Genomic DNA, 23015 nt, shown 5'->3' on the forward strand with positions numbered 1-23015 from the left:
CACTAATTTCTAATTGTCTACACCTTTCTTGTCCACCAATTTTTGTATTATCTGCAAACTTACTAATCATAATACCTATATTTCCATCCAAATCATTTATATGCTGGATATTGCAAACAACAGACATTCTGGCATTTAATCCTTGTGGAGCACTCCTAGTTAGAGATCTCTCATCAGAAAAATGCCCATCTTCCATTACTTTCTCTTCAATGGCTAAGACAATTTTGGATCCCATGTGAATCTTATGGGCAAGCCTACAATGAGGAACCTTGTCAAAGGTTTCATCAAAATCAATGAAGACAACCTCCGTTGCCTTATTATCTCCCACACAAATTCAATCAAATTGTACGGGACCTGTCCCATACAAAGATATGTTAAATATCCCTCATGACCAGGCTTTTCCAAATCCAAGTAATCCTATCCCTGGGAATCATCTCTATTAATTTTCCAACCACTAATCTAAAGCTTACCTATAATTTTGTGGTTTGTCCCTATGGTCAAGTTAAGTTCACACTGAAAAGATGAGATAATGTTTATGATAAAAAGGAATAACATTGGTTATTCTTTGACCTTCTGGCATATCACCCAAGAGGATACCAAGATATCTGTTCAGATCCTAGCAACCTTCTTTGCATTCCACAGTATCATGGAATAAATCCCATCATTGTCTGAACACTTAACTACCTTAATGTCTTTCAAGATACCCAACACCTTCTCTTTAATATCGACATGCCCTGGAATATCAACATATCTCCTAATCTCACCATCATCCACGTCCTTCTCTTCAGCACAATGTTGGCATCTCAACTACTCTCGCTCAAAAATCAGCTGTTCAGCTTTGTCCTCTTACTGAAAAGAGTCTGTTCCTGCTGCCCTTTTAAATGGCAAAGTTGCATTTGCACTCCCCCCACCCCGAGTGCTCGAATTTGGCTGGTATTTCAGCGAGATGCAAACCAATGGACCTCAGGATTCCTGATGTGGTCACTGTCAGTGAATTTTTATCCTGAAAAGAGAAACGCAAGCCAAGTAATCAGTGGGCAATGAAAGAGTGAGAGAGCTGTTTGGCTGAAAATCAGAATCGGACTTTACAAATACAGTCAATGCTTCTTTCATTTTAAACATTAATTTTTGTTAAAAATATTACATTGTTACCCCACTCAGGAAAGAAAATCAATTCTTTGGAATTTATTAGAATGATATGAATTTTTGAATTCACAATATATTTTTAAAAAAGGTTCTTATGTATTATATTTGTGATAATATCCTTTTTCCAGAATTATCTTTATTTCACCTTTTCAGTTCATAGTGTGGCAACAACTTAATCCACTTCTGCATGTTGTGAATGAATCTGATTTGCCTGCTATATGAATTGCGGGGCACCCTGTTTGATCATTTTCATAATCGACCTTGTTACTTTGCTTTTAACTATTTGGTCTTCTGCTCATTTTTAAGTCCAGACTGTGGCAACTTTTTGCAAGCTGCCTGGATAGCACACAAAGCTTAGCTTTTCACTGCGTCTCAGTGCGCACGGCAATAGACATAAAACTAAATTAATCTTGCAAAGTAAATAATGATTTTTCTAAGAAAGTTCATTTCACGTCATGCTCAGACAACAACTGTTTGTACTTGCAACCAACATATACCTTCTAGCCTGGTTTCTCAGTCCATCTCTCCTGTGTTTCAGGTGTTCTCTGGTTGGCGCTCATCTCGGAAGTTTTATATATCGTGCTCTTAGTTGTTGGTTTCAGCCTGATGTGCCTGGAACTCTTCCATTCAAGCAACATGATAGATGGCCTCAAATTAAATGCATTTGCTGCTGTCTTCACTGTTCTTTCAGGTAAATAGAATTTCTGTTTTAAAAACGCAGAGAATACTAAACGTTAACTTTCCGTTGATACATATTCTTTTATTCAGCATTTCTGTTAATCCTCCTCAAAATGATAAAAAGCATTGCTGAGAACATGGAAAAAGCAGCACATTGAATCCCAAGGTGAACCACGAGAAATGATAAAAGAATTTATGAAGGAAAATTGGTCCAAGAATTGTATAAAACATTGAAGTGGTAGGGTCCAGTTTCTGGACAAGGTCACGTAATAAAGAGCTGGAGAAACTCCGAAGGTCACGCAGGGTCTGTGGGAAGCAAACCGATATAACCAATATGTCAGGCCTGAGTAATTTGTCAAAGGCTCCAGCCTGACACATTGGTTATTGTCCCTTTGCTTCCACGGGACACTGCGTGACTTGCTGAATTTCCCCAGCACATTTGTGTAATCACCGTGTCTGCAAACTTTCCTGATTAACTCTTGACAAGTTCATACACGTTCCATCACCAACCGGTAGCCTAAAGGCCTACCCAAAACATTTGGAACTAAAATGTATTCAGTAAGTCTCTGGAGAGAAATGCAGGTTTAGTGTTTCAACTTGATGACCTTTAATCAGAACAGTTGCTAGGCCGGTTAAATAAAAGCAGAATGTTTATTTTTTGCTCCAGGATTTGAATTAGCTTGATGTTCTAATGGTTAAAACATAAAAGTGCTGGAGAAAGGCAGCAAGTCCCACAGTGTCCATAGAAGGCAAAGATTTATAACCAACATTTTAGGCCTAAGCCCTTTGTCAAGGTATAAGCAAAAACCAAGCAGGTATTTGAATAAAAAGGTGGGGGTGGAAGGATGAAGGGGCAGGGGGAGGAGCACAGGCTAACAGCTAAAAGGCCATAGGTGGACTTAGATAGGAGGGCAGGAAAGAAAAGCTGAGAATTGATCAGGGAGGGGGGTAGCTCTGTGAATTCAGAGCTGGAGGAAAGGAGACAGAGAGAGAATGAGAGAGATAGTGGGCAAGGGCTGACGAGGGAGGGGGAAAACACTTAATTGTAGAAGTTGATGTTACTGCCATCTGGTTGGAGGGTTCCTGGACGGAATAGGAGGTGTCGTTCCTCCAATTTGCAAATGGTCTCAGTTTGGCAGTGCCTGCGATCATGGACAGACACTTCGGCAGGGAAACAGGACGATGAATCTAAATGGGTTGCCACGGGGCGATCCCTGCTATTGCAGCAGACAGAACTGAGGTGCTCAACGAAGCAATCTCTCAGTCTGCATCCAAACTCTCTCATGCAGAGGAGACCACAATGGGAGCACTGGATGCAGCAGATTAGCCCTGGTGTTGCTTCACTTGGAAGGGTTATTTGGGGCCCAGAAAGCTGGTGAAGGAGGAGATGTGGGTGCAAGGGCAGCAATTTCCTGTGGTCACAGGAGTAGGTACTGAGGGGGTGTTTAATGGGAAGGGATGAGGGAGTCATGGACGGAGTGATCCCTGCAGAAGATGTAGAAGGAATGAGAGGGGAAGATTTATTTGGTGGTGGGATCACATTGGTGGTTGAAATTATAGATGTGGAGGCTGCTGGGAGTTGAAGGGAAATCCTGTCCTTGTATCTGAGAGCAGATGTGCAGGAAGTGGAGGATATGTGCAGGTGAGGGTGGGTCTGATGGCAGTAGATGGGAAGGCATATGTTTTGAAGAAGGAAATCTTGGATGATCACAGCTGGAAGACATTGTCCTGGGAGCAGAGAAGGAGTTATTGCGAATAATGAATAGAATCCTTTCAGGGGACAGGGTGTGAAGCGATATAGTCGAGGTTGCTGTGGAAGTTCATGGGTTTACAGAAAGTTTGAGAGAGAGAGAGAGAGAGAGCAAGTGAATTTGAGGTTGGGGTGGAAGTTTACAGCAAAGTGGGTGCATGAGGCACCACCTCATTTTCAGTCCTGGCATTAACATCAACTGGTTTCCTTGTCCCCACCCCACCCCTCCCCTCACTCATCTCTGTCCCTAACCCAGCTCTGCATTCACAGAGCCACCCTCTTCCCTGATCAATTCTCAGTTTTCCTCACTTACCCTCATATCCACATCCACCAATGGCTTTTGGCTGTTGGCCTGTACTCCTCCCCCTGCCCCTTCCTCCCTCCTCTCCCCCTATTTATTCAGGCACCTGTCTGCTTTTTACTCATACCTTGACAAAGGACTCAGGCCCAAAACATTGGTGATACATCTTTGCCTCCTGTGGATGCTGGGGGACCTGCTGAATTTCTCCAGCAATTTTGTGTATTAACTACAATCACAGCGTCTGGAAACTTTCTTGTTTCACTCATATTCTAATGGTTGGATTTACATAAAACTGATACACCATGAGCTTGGTTTTAACTCCAGTGGGGTTTTGACAGATGGGGAAAAGTGAGCATCTTCTGCAAAAGACACAGTCGAGGTATTTTAATTCCTGGCCCTTATCCGCATTCCATTAAAACAGAAAAAATGTTTGACATCTAATATCACCATGATCTTTCAGCCTATGGTTAATTGCAAAAGAGCGCCCACAGGGGCTTCTAAGTGAGATAGAAGGAATGTGGAATAACTTTCATTTATAGAGATTAAAGGAAAAAAAGCCATAGAAATTTGAAGAAGCAGGAATTGTTTGAGGCAGTTCTGGCAACATCATAAAATTTATTTTGATTAGATTTTAATATGTATATTTAACTTTTTTTATCCTTTCTTTTTTCTTTTGTTATGGCTCTCCTTAGGAGAGTTGGCTGAAGGGGGGGGGGGGTTATTTTTTTTCTATACATATAAAAAACTGTTCATGTTTAATTGCTGTATATGTCATATATTATTAGTTTTTTGAACGTATAAATAAAGTTTAAAAAAAGTGGGGGAAGAGTTGACAGTCAGATCAAGGACCTTGATCAGAGCTGGAAAAATTAGAAAAGAAACTTCCTAACCAATGCTGCTGGTCTTGCTGCATACTTCCTGCTTTTGTCGTGTATGAAACCTTCCACAGTGCTCAACTGGAGGGTAATGAAACCTTCCACAGTGCTCAACTGGAGGGTAATGAAACCTTCCACAGTGCTCAACTGGAGGGTAATGAAACCTTCCACAGTGCTCAACTGGAGGGAAATGAAACCTTCCACAGTGCTCAACTGGAGGGTAATGAAACCTTCCACAGTGCTCAACTGGAGAGTAATGAAACCTTCCACAGTGCTCAACTGGAGGGTAATGAAACCTTCCACAGTGCTCAACTGGAGGGTAATGAAACCTTCCACAGTGCTCAACTGGAGGGTAATGAAACCTTCCACAGTGCTCAACTGGAGGGTAATGAAACCTTCCACAGTGCTCAACTGGAGGGTAATGAAACCTTCCACAGTGCTCAACTGGAGGGTAATGAAACCTTCCACAGTGCTCAACTGGAGGGTAATGAAACCTTCCACAGTGCTCAACTGGAGAGTAATGAAACCTTCCACAGTGCTCAACTGGAGGGTAATGAAACCTTCCACAGTGCTCAACTGGAGGGTAATGAAACCTTCCACAGTGCTCAAACTTCCACAGTGCTCAACTGGAGAGTAATGAAACCTTCCACAGTGCTCAACTGGAGGGTAATGAAACCTTCCACAGTGCTCAACTGGAGAGTAATGAAACCTTCCACAGTGCTCAACTGGAGGGTAATGAAACCTTCCACAGTGCTCAACTGGAGAGTAATGAAACCTTCCACAGTGCTCAACTGGAGGGTAATGAAACCTTCCACAGTGCTCAACTGGAGAGTAATGAAACCTTCCACAGTGCTCAACTGGAGAGTAATGAAATCTTCCACAGTGCTCAACTGGAGGGTAATGAAACCTTCCACAGTGCTCAACTGGAGAGTAATGAAACCTTCCACAGTGCTCAACTGGAGGGTAATGAAACCTTCCACAGTGCTCAACTGGAGGGTAATGAAACCTTCCACAGTGCTCAACTGGAGGGTAATGAAACCTTCCACAGTGCTCAACTGGAGGGTAATGAAACCTTCCACAGTGCTCAACTGGAGGGTAATGAAACCACATGTGGCCCTGAGCCCAGGTCCTGTGGCAGAGAGTTGGTGCATCAAAGGTCGAGTAATTCAAATCAGGAATAGGAAGGACAGAAATGCCATAAGGCACAAAGGATTTCAAGGGCAGGAGTAGAGAATGATAGGGAAGGTCAGAACCAGGAGCGATAAACAGGGATGGTGAGGAATGGGGAGAATTGGTTGATTTTAAATGAATACCAGTTAAATTGATAAAACCTGGGTCCAATATCTACTGTGCAAAGATTCCACTAAAAAATCTCTTTAAAAGAGTACAACAGTGAATTGATCAGATTGTGAATTAATAGTTACTCAAAAGTTTCATTCATTGACAAAGCTTCATTTAGTATTTTTTTTTACATTGGTTTCTAAATCATACTGGGACATATCAAACAATAATTATTTTTCTGGGTCCAGTAAATATTCAATGTGTATTTTGAAAATGTTATGCATTGTTATTGTTCATTATTCTTAACCGGGACTGTCGACTGGAATTAATTATTGGGAATTACTACCAGATAAAACGCTTGCAAAGAAAATAAAAGTAACTGTGGGATATTCAATTGGCCAGGCAGCCTCTATGGGAAGAGAAACAAATTTAATGTAGAATGGAGCAACACAAAAGCTGCAGGTGGAGGAACTTTAGGCAATGGAAAATTGCTGGACAGCAGTGATCGTCAGGCGACTTAATCAAAACAAGAGGGTGATCAAATAGATGAGGGTGGAAGGAAGCTGGAGGCAAGGCTCAGAGGGTTAAGACAGAAGGTATGGGGGACGACAGGGAGAGGGAGAACTCAAGGGGGATGGGGAAGATAAGTCAGGGGAGATTTATTTTTCAGGAGTAGGTAAAGAAGTGATGGGAACAGTTAAATTAAATGTGGATGGGGGTAACCTAAAACTAGAAAAATCAATGATCATCTTTTGTCCAGGTGGAATGCATGTTCTTCCCCAATTTTATGTCTGGCCTCAACCTAACAATTGATGATGTTTCTGTAGGAATGATTGGGGGAAATAAAATGGTTGGCTCCAAGAAGGTAATGTTCAGAACCACAAACAGACCATATATGTTCAGTGAAGCGGTCACCCATTGTGGGTTTGGCCTTACCGAGGCAGAGGAGTTCACACCTGGTGCATCCTATGCAGTAGATTAGGTTGGACAATGTCCAGGTAAATCTTTGCATCACCTGGAAGGTCTACATTTGGCTCTGGGTGAAGGCGACAGGGGAGATGTGGGGTCAGGTTTTGCACTGTCTGTGGTTACAGCAGGAAATTCATAAGGAGGCAGAAGGGTGGTGGTGGGGGTGGGGTGGGGTATGTGAGAGCAGACAATGGAGTCTTGGAGAGAATTATCCCTGGGTAAAGCAGAAATGGGTGGAAACAGGAAGGTGTGTCTGGAAGTGGGCGGAAGTGTTAAAGGCAGAGGCTGAGGAATGGAGAGTGAAGACCAAGGAGGGAAGTAGGGCAAGGGCAGTAGTATGAGAAATAGAGGAGATATGGATACAGGGTTTATCAATGACAGTGAAGGGGAATCCATGTTTATTAAAGAGAGAAGGCATTTCAGATGACCTCATCCTGGGAACCAATGCGTGGAGGCACGAGAATTGTGAGAAAACAATGGTGCCCTTGCTAGGCACAGGATTGAAAGAAGCATGTAGTAGCTGTGAGAATTAGTGGGTTTGTAATAGATGTCCGTGGATAGTTTGTTGCCTAGATGGAGACAACAAGGTCAAGTAAAGGGAGGTGGCAGAAACTGTCCAGGTAAACTTAAGGGGTCAGTGGAAGTTAATGCACACTGGTGCTTCCAGAACCTGTGAATATCCCCAACATTTCCAGTTTGCATTTCAGGTTTCCAGCATCTTCAGTTTTTTGCTTTTCATTCAAAATCGGCTGGCGGCCTGACCACCAGGACTTTCATCATGTTATTTCCCTGCAAGCATCAGGATTTCATTTATTTAATTCAATGTAGACATGCAGCCAGGTAACAGGCCCTTCTTGCCTATGACCCCATATATTTTTGAACAGTGGGAGGAAATGCATGCAGACACGGGGAGAGCGTACAAACTCTCTACAGGCAACGCCTGATTCGAACCGGAGCCACTGGTGCTATAAAGAGCATAGCATTGCGCTAACCAATTTCCAGGTGAAGCACATTGGAACTGTGCTCCTCTTTATTAGGGCCAAAGAAACTGGGAAAAATAGAATCCTGGGTGAATATTAGAGGGGCCCAATGGCCAGGAACTATTGTTATAAAGAGATGAGGCAAGGAGAGGTAAAGAGCGAAGGTCAAAGTGAAGTTCACTGAGAGAGCTTAGAAAAGCCCAGGGTGATGACTGGTGGGATGTGGGCAGAAACTACAATTTGACTAGAGTGGTGGCTGTAGATGACTAAGTAGGTAATAATTGGAGATAATTGGGGGGCCTGAAGAGGTAAGCAGACAAGTGTCAATTGCAATAAAAGGGTCGGGGCATCATGAGACGGTTGGTGGGCTATCTGATCATCCTTTAGGACATCAGCAGTGAGTAGGAGATAGAGGTGAGCAACAACGATGGGAAGAAACAGAATATTGATGCCTCAGAGTTCCTGGAATGGTCAGGTCGAGTTAGCCCCAGTAGCAAATGGCAGATCACGAGCAGAAAATAGCTGCTCAGTACCTTTCACTGAACTCAGATGTCCCGTAGATTTTCAGCATTAATTAATATTGCTACACATGCACTCTGATCGCCATATATGACCATATCATATGTGTAGACGAATCAAAGCATTGAAGCAAGAGCATATGCAGGCATTTGGCCCTTCAAACCTGTTCTGCTCTTCACTCTGATCATGGTTGTTGCCTATTAATAATTGCCCCGGAGAAGGTGATGGTCTGCCACTTCTTTTCAACCACTGCAGTTCTTATTGGCAGGATACTCCACAATAGAGTGGAGTGGTCAGTTCTGGGATTTCAACCCTATGGTGCAACGTTTTTCCAATGGTTTGAACTTGGAGGTATTCCAGCAGGTAGTGTTGTTCCCTGCCCCTTGTAATGTGGTTGAAAGCTTCAACATAATGTAGCACAGGCCTGGCTGTGGTATGATGTGGCATAATGTTTAAATTACCAGAAAGGAACGCAGACATAGATGAACAATCCAAGGAATCAGGTTTAAAGCCCAGTGGTGAAATTAAAAAAAAATAAATTGGAATTTTGAAACTTGTCATGATGGCCACAACACCTACCAGATATTGATTAAAGTACCTGTCCAACTCACTACACGGCTAATGGCAGGATCCTTTACATTTCCTTCTCCACCACCGACACACGGAGATGGCAATATGTACCATTTAACAATCGCACTGCAGATGCTCACTGAGACTACTCAACAGCTCACCCCAAGCCCACAACCTCTACTATCAAAGATAAAGGCAATGGGTGCATGTGAACACTTCCACTCACGGTTTCTCCTCCAAATCGGGCATTATCCTGAATTGGAAATGTGTAACTGTTCTCCATCACCGTCAAGTCTAAGTCCTGGATCTCTTCCTTCCCACCAGACAGCACTTATACCTTCAGCATAAGTTTCAAGAAGGAAGCTCATCTCTACCTTCGAGGGAAAGTGTTCAGCATGGATTTGAAGGGCCAAGTTGGCCTCTTTCTAGGCTGTAATTGTTATATGGCTATATAGATATAAATAGCACAGTTCCGTTGTCCACATTTTGTCCATCTTGGTGAATTGCTGCCTTTATTGGTTTGTGATGACCTGAGTTAAGCCCCACTATTGTGATCAGAGAAACAGCATTTTGCACAAATCCTCCAGGCACAGTAGGATTTTGATTGGTGTAATTATGTGTTTGTTTGCCTGTTGAAAACAAATCATCCCTTGAAATATTTCAATCTGAGCATTTTGTGGTCATGGTTGAAAGGCTTTTTGAATAGATTGTCACTCAACAGATTTTGACCATTTAGCACCTCCAAAGGTGGCGCAAAGCTCAAAATTTAGATTTATTGTCAGAGTAAGTACTTGACATCATATTCAACCCTGAAATTCTTTATACTGCAGGCCAAGCAGAAATTCTACTTATTGGTAGTACAAAAAAAAAGAACTCAAGAAAGGATGAATCTACAAAAGAGAGAAATGAAAGAAAACTGTGTGCAAAACAAAAAAAAAATCAGTAATAAATAATGTGCAAAGTAAGGGTCCTTAAAGGAGTCTCTGAGTTTGTTGTTTAGAAATCTGATGGGGAGGGGTAACAACTGTTCCCAAACCTGGTGGGACAAATCTTACACCTCTCTCCTGATGGCAGCAACGAAAACAGACCATTATCCTTGATAATGGCCTCTTCTCTATGACATCAGCGCTCCATGTAGATTTTCTCTATAGTGGGGAGAATTTTGACTGTGATGTACATTTTGCAGGGGTTTCCACTCGGAGGTACTGATGCCTCTATACCAGCTGGTCAGCACACCTCTAGAGGTTTGCCAAGTTTTTGACGTCATATCAAACCTCTGCAAACTCCAGAGGAATTAGAGACGCTGATATGCTTTCTTCATGATGACATTTGTGTGCTGGGTCCAGGAAAGGTCCTCCGAGATATTGATTCCCAGGAATCCTAGGATGTACCCTCTCCACCTCTGAGCCTCCAACTAAAGTTCACAATCAGCTCCTTGGTTTTGGTGACATTGAATAGTTTAATAACAAAATGTGTGCAATCACCCTTCATCCTATTTTACAAATAGTTTTTTTAATGTACTTTTTGTTGATTTTAAGAGTGCACTTTTTCCCTCTTTCTATTTAGGACTTCTAGGAATGGTGGCTCACGTGATGTATACACAAGTGTTCCAGGTAACAGTGAGTCTTGGGCCAGAGGAATGGCGACCACACTCCTGGGACTATGGCTGGTCTTTCTGGTATGAAACTTCTTTTGATTCACATCATTTTACACAGCTCAAAATGCTCATATCCAAAATCTAAATACAGTATTAAAAAAAACCCTCATATCCGGCACCTGCAAAATTTTTTGTTGCATGAACAGAGAAATTTTTTACCCATTTATTTTGGTAGCTTGAGTTTGCCGATTGTTTGAATTCTGGATAACAGGGGTTTTAACTATTCCATTTAATGATTGCAATTGACTTTCATAATTCCGCTGAATGGGGTTCAATTCATTGTTAACTCTGGGGAATAAAAAAGCCCAACTGGCCCTAACTTGACTACTAATTAGTTATGCAATACAGGCATGATTAATAATGTAAAGGCTGCAAAGGCAGCCTCGTTTATATATAAACCTATTCCATAATTGTGTACATACATATAATTTAAAGTATTTTACGTTTCAGTGGACATAACTTAAAATGGGCCTTTCGTCTGTTTGCTTCTGAAGCCAAATGCATAGCAGTACTCATTTACACATTCGCATTTACAGATGGCTTCATCCAATCATTCTTATTTCCCCTAATGGCACATTTATTGCTTATCACCATCTCTTAGACACAAGAGATCCGTGCGTGCATATTCTTCATTATAAAGTTATCACATTAGTCATACCAAATGTGCAATTCCCTTTGAATGATTAAAGGATCTGAAGAGCCTGAAAAAACATGATAATATTCACTGCTAAAATAGAAATGCTTTCCTCTCGTCATTTAATTGCAGGACTACAAAGGCTGATTGGTTCTCTGAAGAAGAGGACCACAGTGGAAATTTATTGTGATTTGCAAAATAAACATTTGTAATTAGGGCCAACTTCTCTGAAAGGTCCTTATTTTAAAGGGGACATGAGCCCAGAGATTGGCTCATCTTAGTGGCTGGACTGGAGTTCCAATTATTATTGTAAATTCACCTGAACTTGGTCTCTACCAGCCCATGATGGGAGTAATGGGCTTTTGGTTGTGTGACAGAGAGAGAAAGAGAGAGAGAGAGAGAGAGAGAGAGTAGCCTCATTTTAACTATTCTCACAAGAGTTTTCTCAATGTCGAGAGAGTTTAAAAACAATTCAGAGCTCTTAATATTTACAGGCAAAGAATGTCTGCTCCATCGAGTTCATTTTGTTACATTGTGCCTTTCTGATCATCCTAAATCTTCATTTAATAGTGATCTAGTTCCTTTCTACAACCGTTAAGGAATCTATTTTTACAGCACATTCTATTTTCAACAACTTGGGATTTCTGTTATTATTCCTTACTATGTGTTTAAATGTTTAGTTTACCTGGAGATTATGGGGTTGATAATTTTGGTCAATTGTCAGCTAATTCAGGATATTGGTTCCACTTAAATCATTTTGAGTATAATCTCCTATAATACACAAAGCACATCATCTTTCTTTGTGCAAAGTTGAACTTCAGGTTTCTCTTCACCAAACAGCTTCTGCTTTTTCTCCACTCAGCCCTTTTATATATGCGTGGCTGTTCATCATTTTGTCCTGCTCCAAATATAGTATTTTCTGCAGCATTATTTTCATGTTCATAATTCAGGTTTTCCTCAATCATTTGCAAATGTTTCAAGCAATAGTTGCTTAGTCTCAAGTAATATGGCAATCTGATGGCCCCTGTCCTTCCCTGCCGTAAAATGCTACATGGGTTATAATATATGCCTATCTATCAAATGAGCTGCAAGCCTCATGTTGTTATCCATACATTGAAACAGGCAAGAACTTTCATTTCATTTTGCTGGAGAAGATAAATCACCAATACATTGGGGAGAGGGAGAATCCAGCACCAATCCCGATTTCTATGGATTTGGTTGATTTCAAGCAAGCAGAAAGAAGCTAATCACAACAGTGGGTTGGGTAGCGAACAAGTTAATATTTCTATTGGGTTTCTAGCAAGTATTTCACAATACAATGTATTTGGATACAAGGGTAGGTTATAATTAGTGATGGCTTCTGCAGTTCAACTGCATCTCTCAGCTTCAACAAACAACTTTCAGGAGAAATATTACTCTGGACTTTATAGTGAAAAACAACAAATTGGTTAATTTAAAATGCCCTTAGACCATGTTCCCATGTATACTCAACATGCAATGAGGGAAGGATTAGGGTGGAATGGTTAGTGTAGCGGTTAGCGCAATGCTGTTTCAGCCCCAGCGACCAGGGCTCTCTGCATGGGTTTCCTCTGGGTGTTCCAGTTTTCTCCCACCATTCAAAATGTACCTGGGTATAGGTCAATTGGGTGTAACTGGGCCATATAGGCTCATGTGCTGAAAGGGTCTATTACCATACTGTATGTCGAAAATTTAAAAATTCTACACTGAGAATCTGAAGTAATGCAGTGTGATTCAAATTTATCCTGACAATACTACAAGTAAAGGTTTCACTGAAAATTACGCTATGGGTAATGTAACAAAAGCAAAATTTGATCTCCACTTTCCTTCTGGATTTCACGCCTTACACTGTTCCTCAGCATCAGAAGTCCAGGCCTGGACTGCACATAGTTAAAGGATGCTTGCATTTCCCGGTTCCAGAATTCTCCCTTAAAATAAGTGCAAGCTAATTCAATTTGACAATATTTGGAGAGATTAATTTGTGCTAACCCTTGATTCATCTGTTTATAAGCCCACCCAGTTCAGAAGCAGCCTTCTATAGTCTGGTTAAAAAGGATCCTTTCCCTCTATCAGGTCTCTTGCTCATCATTTTAACGGTTTTGTCAACTCAGTTTCCAACATTTTGACCAGGATTTTAATTCTTTAAAATGTCTTTGCTCTATTTTATGATGATGAATTACTGCAATGTCTTCATTACTTGGTACAACTCAGGAGTCATTTAGCCTGTCAATATTATCTCAGGTCCCAGCAGAGTATTCCCACTGGTCTTTCTGCCCTTTCTTTTATTTCCCTGAGGTTTTCCCATGGATTGTGTAGTTGACTGGAACAGACTGCAAATTAGAGAGATTTCATTGTCCTTTAACATCAGAAGTTGAACCGATCAGCAAACTACTGATAGAATTCACTATTACCAACCCACTAACACACTAACGAAAATACATGCCTGCTCGTGTTGATAAATTTCAGCATTCTTACCTCAAGATCATCTGTGTATTTTCTGAGCCAGGAGCTACGATCGTCCTGGACAACAATCCTCAGAGATTATTCCTTTGTTACATCTATTGTCTCAGAATGTTTTTACACCATGCAGTAACCCAAACACTTCCAGATGTATGGTTTAGTTTTCTTTTGATGAGAAAGAGCAGATAGTGGACAGGAGACCCAACAGAGGACAATGCATGTCAGAGCCACAGGCCTCTCCATGCTCTGCTCGGAAGAGACAGTAAAGCCCATTGGTGTTAATGATTGAGGAATACCTGAATGTCTTTGATGCATCTTACTTATATAGTGCCAACACTCTAAAGGAAAAGTCCAGCTTAAGCTGAAATGTCACAGAGCATCGTACAAATATCTTCATCTGTGTATGTCATGTTAACCTGTCTGGAAGAACAGTTGCAACACTTGGCTGAATCTGCACAGGCCTCTATCACAGCTACAGACTCTGGGCGACTATGTCTGGCACTTGAACTAAAAGGACATGCACCTCAAAGTCACAGAATCGATGGAGAGGGACCCTTTGATCCACTGCGTTCATACCATAATCAAGCACCCACCTACTCTAATCCTACTCCAATCCTGTTTCATTCTTTTTGTATTCGCATCAACTCCATCTAAATTCAACAATGCAATTTACAGTGTCGACCAACCTACACATCTTTAGAATGTGAGACAAACCCAGGTGTGACAGAATATGTTGTGTTTTATATTGTATATAGATATGTTTTTAGGAGATAAAAAAAAAAGATGACCTGCCACATTTTAAGTGTAGGTCAAATACAAACACTTCAAAACAGTTCTCATTTAAAATACTGGAGCTCTGCTCAAGCCAGACAGGATGGCTCCGAATGCCTTTGCAAAAGCTTTGGGGAGTGCCTATAGAGATTGATGTTTTGAAAAACAGAGGTCTGGCCAAAGCCCTTGTGGTCCATACAAGAGGAGAGGACTGGCTGCCTAATGTTTCACTTGAAATGAGAAGCACAAAGGAACTCTGTGATGACCTGAAAGAAAGAGGCTATCTTCTGGAAAACCCTGATGGGGCAAGTTTCTTCAGCAAGACACTGACATAGCTGATTAGAAGGGATCAGTGAACAACAAATCTCTTTCTCTCTGAAAACTGACAAGGACCTTCCTGAGCAGAAACCATTTACCTTTCAAGCACCAGCTTGGTGAACTTCATAAATGTTAAATTCTGTGCACAGTACAAGAATTGCCTGCAACCAGTGAACTTGCAGGAATGAGAAGCGAGATTGAATCAAATAACTTTTCTGAACTTGCACACGTGTGCACTTAGAATTAGAAGGGGGTCAAGTCAGATTAAGATAATAGTAATAAGTTAGAGTTTGATCCTGTTTTCATGTCTAAAGATAATTAAAAGTAACTTCTGTTTAAGTAACCATTTGTCTTGGTGAATATCCATTGCTGCTGGGTTTTGGGGTCCTCTGGGCTTGTAACACAGAAAACACACAAACTCCACATAGACAACACCGGAGGTCAGGATCAAACCCAGGTCACTGGAACTGTGAGACAGCAAGCTTGCGTACAACACCAAATTGATGTTTTCCTAAGCTACAGCAGGATCAAGATAGACTACGAAAGTGGACCAAGGAATGGCAGATCGAATTTAACTTAGATGACAATCACTAGTGAAGCCAGCTCTGATCCTCCACTTTACATTGTCTTAGTCTAGCCAATGATACTTTACATCAAGAAAATATTTGATTAAAAACAGACTTTTCCCAAATGTTCCATGTAGTTACTGGGTAACAGTTGTTTCTTGGCAAGACTATTGATATACTGAATTAGCACTCAAGTGATATACAAATTAGATTCCTGTCCTGTTTATATTCACTCCCTGAGTTCATGAAAGGGGATAAGGATCCTTTTACATATGGTATGTGCTGAAGAAACTCTCCAGGTCATGTCCTGATGAAGGGCTCAGACCAAAATACTGGTTATCCTATGGATAATCTGCTGAGTTTCTCAGCACATTTGTTTATTGTACTTGACCCCAGCATCTACTGATTTTCTGGTTTAATGGGATCCTTCTAACCAAGCAGCTAGTCTAAAGTTTTAAAACCTAACACAAGGTGAAGGATCACTTGGTGAGCTCCCTTTGGTTACACATCAAGCAAGGACAGATTGATGTTGTTTCCAATGAAAAAAAAAATTGCACACCAGAATAGTGGTAGTGTATCAAGATCCTAATGAAAGGAAACAATTGCAGTAGAATTTGCCCAATATTGAAATGGAGGAGCTCTTTGGATAATGTGCATGCTGTCAAAAAATGATAAAAGCAATTATTTTAATTTTGAAAGTTTGGATAAATAAGGACATTAATATTGATATATCCATAGATTGTCCTGACTTGGTTATCATTCCATGGGTGAAAGGCACATCCTGAGAGCTTTGCAACATGGAGTGTGGGCAAGATTACTCCTTATTGTGGCTGATTACATGACCTGATTGATTTTGTAAGGAAAATTGGTTGAAAGAATTGAAAAGAGAAATATGCATTTAGACAAAATAGGTAACCAAAATTTATTGTCATGAACAAGTCATGAAATTTGGTGTTTTGTGGCAGTAAAGTGCAAGCATTCATATTATAACCATCTTACAATAATCGTGCACTCCCCAAAGCTTTTGCAAAGGCATTCAGAGCCATCCTGTCTGGCTTGAGCAGAGCTCCAGTATTTTAATCGTGTTCAGGAATCTGATGGCAGTGGGGAAGAAGCTGCTTTTGTGCTGCTGAGTGCTAGTCTTTGGCTCCTCTACCTTCTCTCTCCCCCCCCCCCCCCACCACCTGTAGTAGAGTGAAGAAACATGGCCTGGGTGGTGGGGGTCCTTGAGGATAGAGGCTGCTTTTTTTAAGACACCAGCTCATGTAGATGTCCTCAATGGAATGAAGTCTGGTGCCTGTGATGTCGCAGGCCTAGTTAACAACCCTTTGGAGTTTATTCTTGTCCTGAGAGTTGGCACCTCCATACCAGGCAGTGATGCAACCAGCCAGAATGCTCTCCATGGTAAAAGTTTACAAGAGTCTTTGGTGACTTTCCAAATCTCCTCAGACACTTCAAAGATAAACACTGGTGAGCCTTCTTTGTGATTGCATCAACATGGAGGCTCAAGACAGATCCTTGGAGAGGGTCAAGACCTTCAAATTCTTGAAGGTCTTGACCCTCTCCACTACTGAGCCCTTTGAGGACTGGGTTGTGTTCTCCCAACTTTATCCTGATGTCCACAATCATCTCCTTGGTTTTGCTGGAATTAAGTGAAAGGTTGATTTTGTTGCATCATTAAATGAGCTGATCCATCTCCCTCCTCTATGCTTCCTCATTGCCATTTGTGATCTGCCAAATCTGGCAAATTTGCAGATGGCATTAGAATTATGCCTGGCCACAGTCATGGGTATATAATGAGTAGAGAAGTGAGCTAAGCATGCATCCTTGTGGTGCACCTGTATTAATAATCAGTGAGGAGGAGACATTGTTTCCAATTTGTACTGACTGTGGTCTTCAGATGAGAAAGTCAAGGATCCAGTTGCAGAGTGGGGTACAGAAGCTGAGAATTTGTAGCTTCTTTACCAGCACTAAAAGAATAATGGCAAGCTATAGTCTATGAAGAGCAGCTGGGTGTTTGAATTGCTGTTTGAGGTGATCCAGGACCAAGAGGAGAGCAAGCAATATTGCATCTGCTGTGACAATAGGCAAATTATAGTGGGTCCAGATCTTTCCTTAGGTATGAGCTAATTCTGGACTTGACCAGCCTCTAAGCATTTCATCACAGTAGAAGTTAGAGCTACTGGGCAGCAGTTGTTGAGGCAGCTCACAATATTCTTGGGTACCGGGATGATTTTGTAGCTGATAGGAACCTTTGACTCCCACAATGAGAGGTTGAAAATGTCCATGAACACTCCAGCTAGTTAATTGGCACAGATTTTCAGTACCCTGTCAGGGCCTGAAGGTTCACCCTCTTGAATGGTTCTGATATCACCCTCAGAGACAGATATCACAGGATCCTCAGCCTTTGCAGGGATTCTAGTAACACTGTTTTTTCTTCTCAAAGCAGGCACAGAAGGTGTTCAGCGCATCGTGTAATTAAGCATCACATCCCTCTATCTCTATCTCTTGCTTTGTAGGCTGTAATGGCCTGCACTCCCTGCCATAGCTGGCATGTCTGTCTGTCTCGAGCTTCCTCCTGAATTGCCACTTTGGCTCAGATGACCTTCCAAAGTCATACCTGGTCTTTTTGTAGAGATCTTGATCCCTGGCCTTAAAAGCCCTAGTTTTCACCCTCACCAAGTTGCAGATTCAGATTCATCCAGGGCTTCTGGTTGGGAATACCTGGTATTTTTAAGTGGGCAAACACTCATCCACACAGGTCTTAATGAAGTCAGTGACCACCTGTTGCATATTAATTCAAGCCTATGGATGAATTTTTTGCCATCTTCACCACTGGTGCCATGGTCTTCAATCTCTGCTTGTACACCAGGAGTAGAAATACAGCCAGGTGATCAGACTTAAAGTGCGGTTGTTGTATGGCTCGGAATACATTTTTCATGGATACCAGAGAGCATGATAATTATGTAATTATAACAGCCACAGAGGCAGGGAACCATCTTGTATCAAAGTCTTTTAAAGAGGGCATCAACACAATAGCAAGATTAATCATGCAAATGTACCTTCATCCAGAAGGAATTAATTTATTTATGTCAGTGAGTAGATGATACTGGACCTCTGCCTTGAATAGAAAGACCTGAAACCATATCAAAGGCTGGAAATCAAAACATGTTCCTGGGCTAAGGTAATATTTAGTTGAGGTAAGAACATTTGTAATAGGAAAAAGATCAGCCATTTGTCTCTTCACATCTGCCACACCATTCATCAACTTGAGATGTGATCTTCCAATTTAATGCTATTTTCCTGATCACCTTAATATGCAGATATCTATGAGCTCTGGTTTGAATGAACTCGATGACCAAGAAAACTCTCCTTGTCTAAGTGACCGGCACCTTATTCTCAGATATTGACCCTCGTTTTTAAAATTTCTCAACAAATGGAAAATATTTCACCAATTCCCAGTGGGTCCTGTAAGAATGTTGGAAGTTTCAGAGATTTCCTCTCATTCTGTTAAATGTAATGTTGAGTCTATCCAATCTTTTCACATACAGCAGACCCACCATCCCTGGAACCAGTCTGGCTGAACCTTCACTAAACTTCCTCCATGTCAAGTGTATTTTATTTTAGATAGGATATTGAAACTATGGGAGACAGAATCTCATCAAGACCCATATAACCATAAGCAGCATCAAAACAGGCCAGTTCAGCCCTTCTAGTCCAGGCTGAACAATTTCTCCCACCTAGTCCCACTGTCCCACATTCAGCCCATAACCCTCCATACACCTATCCAACTTTTCCTTAAATATTAACATAGATCTTGCATCTACCACCTCTGCCAGAAGTTCATTCCATACCCCCACCACCCACTGCATGAAGAAATTCCCCCTCATGTTTCTGCCTTTTACTCTCAATCCATGCCCCTTGTTTGAATCTCCCCCACTCTCAATGGAAAAAGCCTATCCACATTGACTATCTGTCCCCCATAATTTTGAATTCCTCTATCAAATCACCCCTCAATTGTCTACAATCTAGGGAATAAAGTCCCAGCCTGCTCAACCTTTCACTGCAACTCAAACCTTGAAACCCCAGCAACATTCTTGTAAACCTCCTCTGCACTCTCTAGTCTGTTTATATTCTTCCTGTAATTCGGCAACCAAAACTGCACACAGTATTCAAATTTGGCCTCACCAATGCCTTGTACAACTTCAACATAACATCCCAACTTCTGTGTTCTATTCTGATTTATGAAAGCCAACGTAGTAAATGCCTTCTTCACCATCCTATCAACATGTGATACAACTTTCATGGAATTATGTACCATGACTCCCCAATCCCTTTGTTCCACTGCACTCCTCAATTGTCTACCATTTAATATGTATGATCGGTTTTGATTAGTCCTACCAAAATGTAACACTTCACATTTTTCAGTATTAAACTCCATCTGCCATCTTCTAGCCCACTCTTCTAACTGTCCTTTATCACCCTGTAAGCTTTGATAATCTTCCTCACTGTCCACAACACCAACCTTTGGATTATTAAATTTGCAGACGATACAATTTGCCACCCTATCATCTAAATCATTAATTTATGACAAACAGCAGTGGACCCAGTATAGATTCCTGAGGCACTCCACTAGTCACCTGCTTTCAATTCGACAAACAATTTTCCACCACTAATCTCTGGCATCTCCCATCCAACCATTGTTGAATCCATTTCACTACTTCTTTATTAATATCTAATGCTCCCACCTTTCTTACTAATCTCTTATAGGGATCTTTGTCAAAAGCCTTACTAAAGTCGAAATAGATAACATGCACCACCTTCCCCTCATCAACCATTTTAGTAACCTTCTCGAAAAACTCTATATGATTTGTTAAACATGATCTGCCCTGTACAAAACAATGCTGACTACTCCAAATCAATCCTCATCCTTCCAAATAGTTGTATTTACCATCTCAAAGAACACTTTCCATTAATTTACCCATCACCGACATCAGACCTACAGGTCTATAATTACCAAGTTTACTTTTGGATATTTTTTTGAATAGTGGAAGAACATGAGCCACCCTCCAGTCCTCTGCCACTTCCTGCATGGCCAGTGACATTTTAAATATTTCTGTCAATGCCCCCACTATTTGTTCACTAACCTCCCTCAGGGTCCTAGAGAATATTTTGTCAGGACCTGGAGATTTATCCACCTTGATCTTTTTTAATATATTCAACACTACCTCCTCATTAATCCTTATATTATCCATGACCTCTCTACCATATTTCTTCACTTCATCTGTCAATGTTCTTTTCCTTGGTGAATAGTGAAGAAATAAAATCATTTAAAATCTCTCCCAACTTCTCTGACTTCTCACAGAACCTATTCCCCGATCTTCAAGGGGCCCAATTTTATCTCTCACTATTCTTTTACTTTTAATGTACCTATAGAAACACTTTGGGTTAATTTTTACTTTGCCTACCAAAGCAGCTCCATATCTCTTTTTAGCCTTTCTAATTTTTAAAAAGAATATACACTCCTTATATTCCTCAAGCAATTCACCTATTCCCTACTATTTATACCTATTGTACACATCCTCTTCCTCTGAACCAAGTTCCCAAAATCTTGAAAACCAAGACTCCCTATAGTTTCTAGCCTTTCCTTTAATCCTTACGGGGACTATGTGCTCTCAAAATTTCTCCTTTGAATATCCTCCATTTATCTGCTACATCCTTCCCTGAAAATATCTTATCCCAATCCATACCCTGAAATCTTTTCATCCCCTTGAGATTTGCTTTCTTTCATTCAAGAATCTCAACCTTTGGCCCATCTCTATTCTTTCCATTACTAGCCTAACACTAATAGTAACACTAACACTAGACCCAACGTGTTCCCCAACGCAAACCTGTCACCTGACCTATCTTGTTCCTGAATAGGAGATCCAATACTGTCCCCTCAAGTCAGTTCTTCTACATACTGATTAAGAAAACTTTCTGGAACACACCTAAACTCTAACCCATCCAGCTCTTAATGTATGGGCATTCCAGTCAATGTGCAGAAAGTTGAAATCTCCCATAACTACCACCTTGTGTTTATTACACATATGCACAATTGCCTTACAAATTTGTACCTCTAATTCCCTCAGCCCATTTGGTGGTCTATAATAGACCATGCTTTCATGTTTTAATGTTTTCATGCCTCTGCCATTCCACAATTCCACCCAAATAGCCTCGCTGGATGATCCCTCCAATCCACCCTGCCACAGCTCTGCTGTAATATTCTCTCTAATAACCAATGGAATTCCTCCACCCTTTATTCCCCCCTGTTCTATCATGCCTAAAACAACAGAATTCTGGAACATTTAACTGCCAAACATTGCCCTTCCTGCAACCAAGTTTCATTGAAAGCCACAATATCATATTTCCATGTGTCTATCCAGGCCTTAAGCTCATCCTCCTTATTTACAATGCTCCTCAAATTAAAATATATGCACTCAAGAGAATGTTCTCCACAAATATTTTACTTTCAGCTCTTTTCCTTCTTTAATGTTTGTTGTTTCCTCCCTTCCAATCTAAGTGTTCTTCCTCACTTATCTCCACACACTGATTCTGATTCCCATCCCCCTGCCAAACTAGTTTAAACCCTCCCCAACAGCTCCAGCAAACCTGCCCACCAGGATATTGGTTCCCCCTCCAGTTCAAGTGCAGCCTGTCCCTTTTGTACAGGTCAGACTTTCCCCAGAAGAGATCCCAATGATCCAGAAATCTGAACCCCTGCCCAAGCTTCTGAGCCACACATTCACCCTCCACAACCTCCTATTTCTACCCTCACTAGCACATGGCACAGGTAAAAATCCCAAGAATGCCACCCTTGAGGTCCTGCTTTCCTAACTCTAGATAATCCTTCAGGACCTCATTCCCACTTCTAACTATGTCATGGTCTATTTGGGGACAAATAACTTCCAGCTGCTTCCCTTCCCCCTTCAGAATGCTGTGGACTCAATCAGACATATCCCTGACCCTGGCACCTGGGAGGCAACATACCAGCCAGGAGCCCCAATCTCATCCAGCAAACCTCCTATCTGCTCCTCTAACCAGGAAGTCCCCAACTACAAGAGTCCTCTCTTTTCCACTCATTTATCTTGCCCTCCTTTTATTGCCCAACTACAAGAGTCCTCTCTTTTCCACTCATTTATCTTGCCCTCCTTTTATTGCCCAACTACCAATTAACTTAATTACTGTCTCCCACAAATCAACTCCCAGCTGCCTCGCTTTTAAAGTGCTCTCCAACCACTCACTCCTCCCAGATAATTGCAGTGCGATACCATTCTACCTGTATTCAAATTCTTCCATAATTAAGGCCAACACCAACATGATCTTTTGCACAATGTATGCACAGTGACACTCAGCTCTCTTTGAACGTCAACATTCTCTCACCATTTAAAAATAGAGGACTTTACTTTTTGGTGCTCCAAAATTATTAGCTTCACATGTTCCCATAATATATTCTTACTCTCAATCAGCTTGTACTTCTCCC

The 23015-nt window shown here is 41.3% G+C and overlaps 1 protein-coding gene across 1 annotated transcript in view; it reads left to right on the forward strand.

Annotated features, from left to right (window-relative positions):
* Positions 1-23015, forward strand: part of gsg1l (gsg1-like) — a 152992-nt gene that overhangs the window by 105254 nt on the left and 24723 nt on the right. Inside the window, exons 3-4 of the mRNA XM_069906746.1 lie at positions 1685-1837; positions 10636-10747. Of these exons, the coding sequence (XP_069762847.1) occupies positions 1685-1837; positions 10636-10747 (265 nt within the window). The remainder of the gene's footprint in view (positions 1-1684; positions 1838-10635; positions 10748-23015) is intronic.

The sequence above is a fragment of the Narcine bancroftii genome, chromosome 12, assembly GCF_036971445.1.
Source record: "Narcine bancroftii isolate sNarBan1 chromosome 12, sNarBan1.hap1, whole genome shotgun sequence".
Taxonomy (NCBI): domain Eukaryota; kingdom Metazoa; phylum Chordata; class Chondrichthyes; order Torpediniformes; family Narcinidae; genus Narcine; species Narcine bancroftii.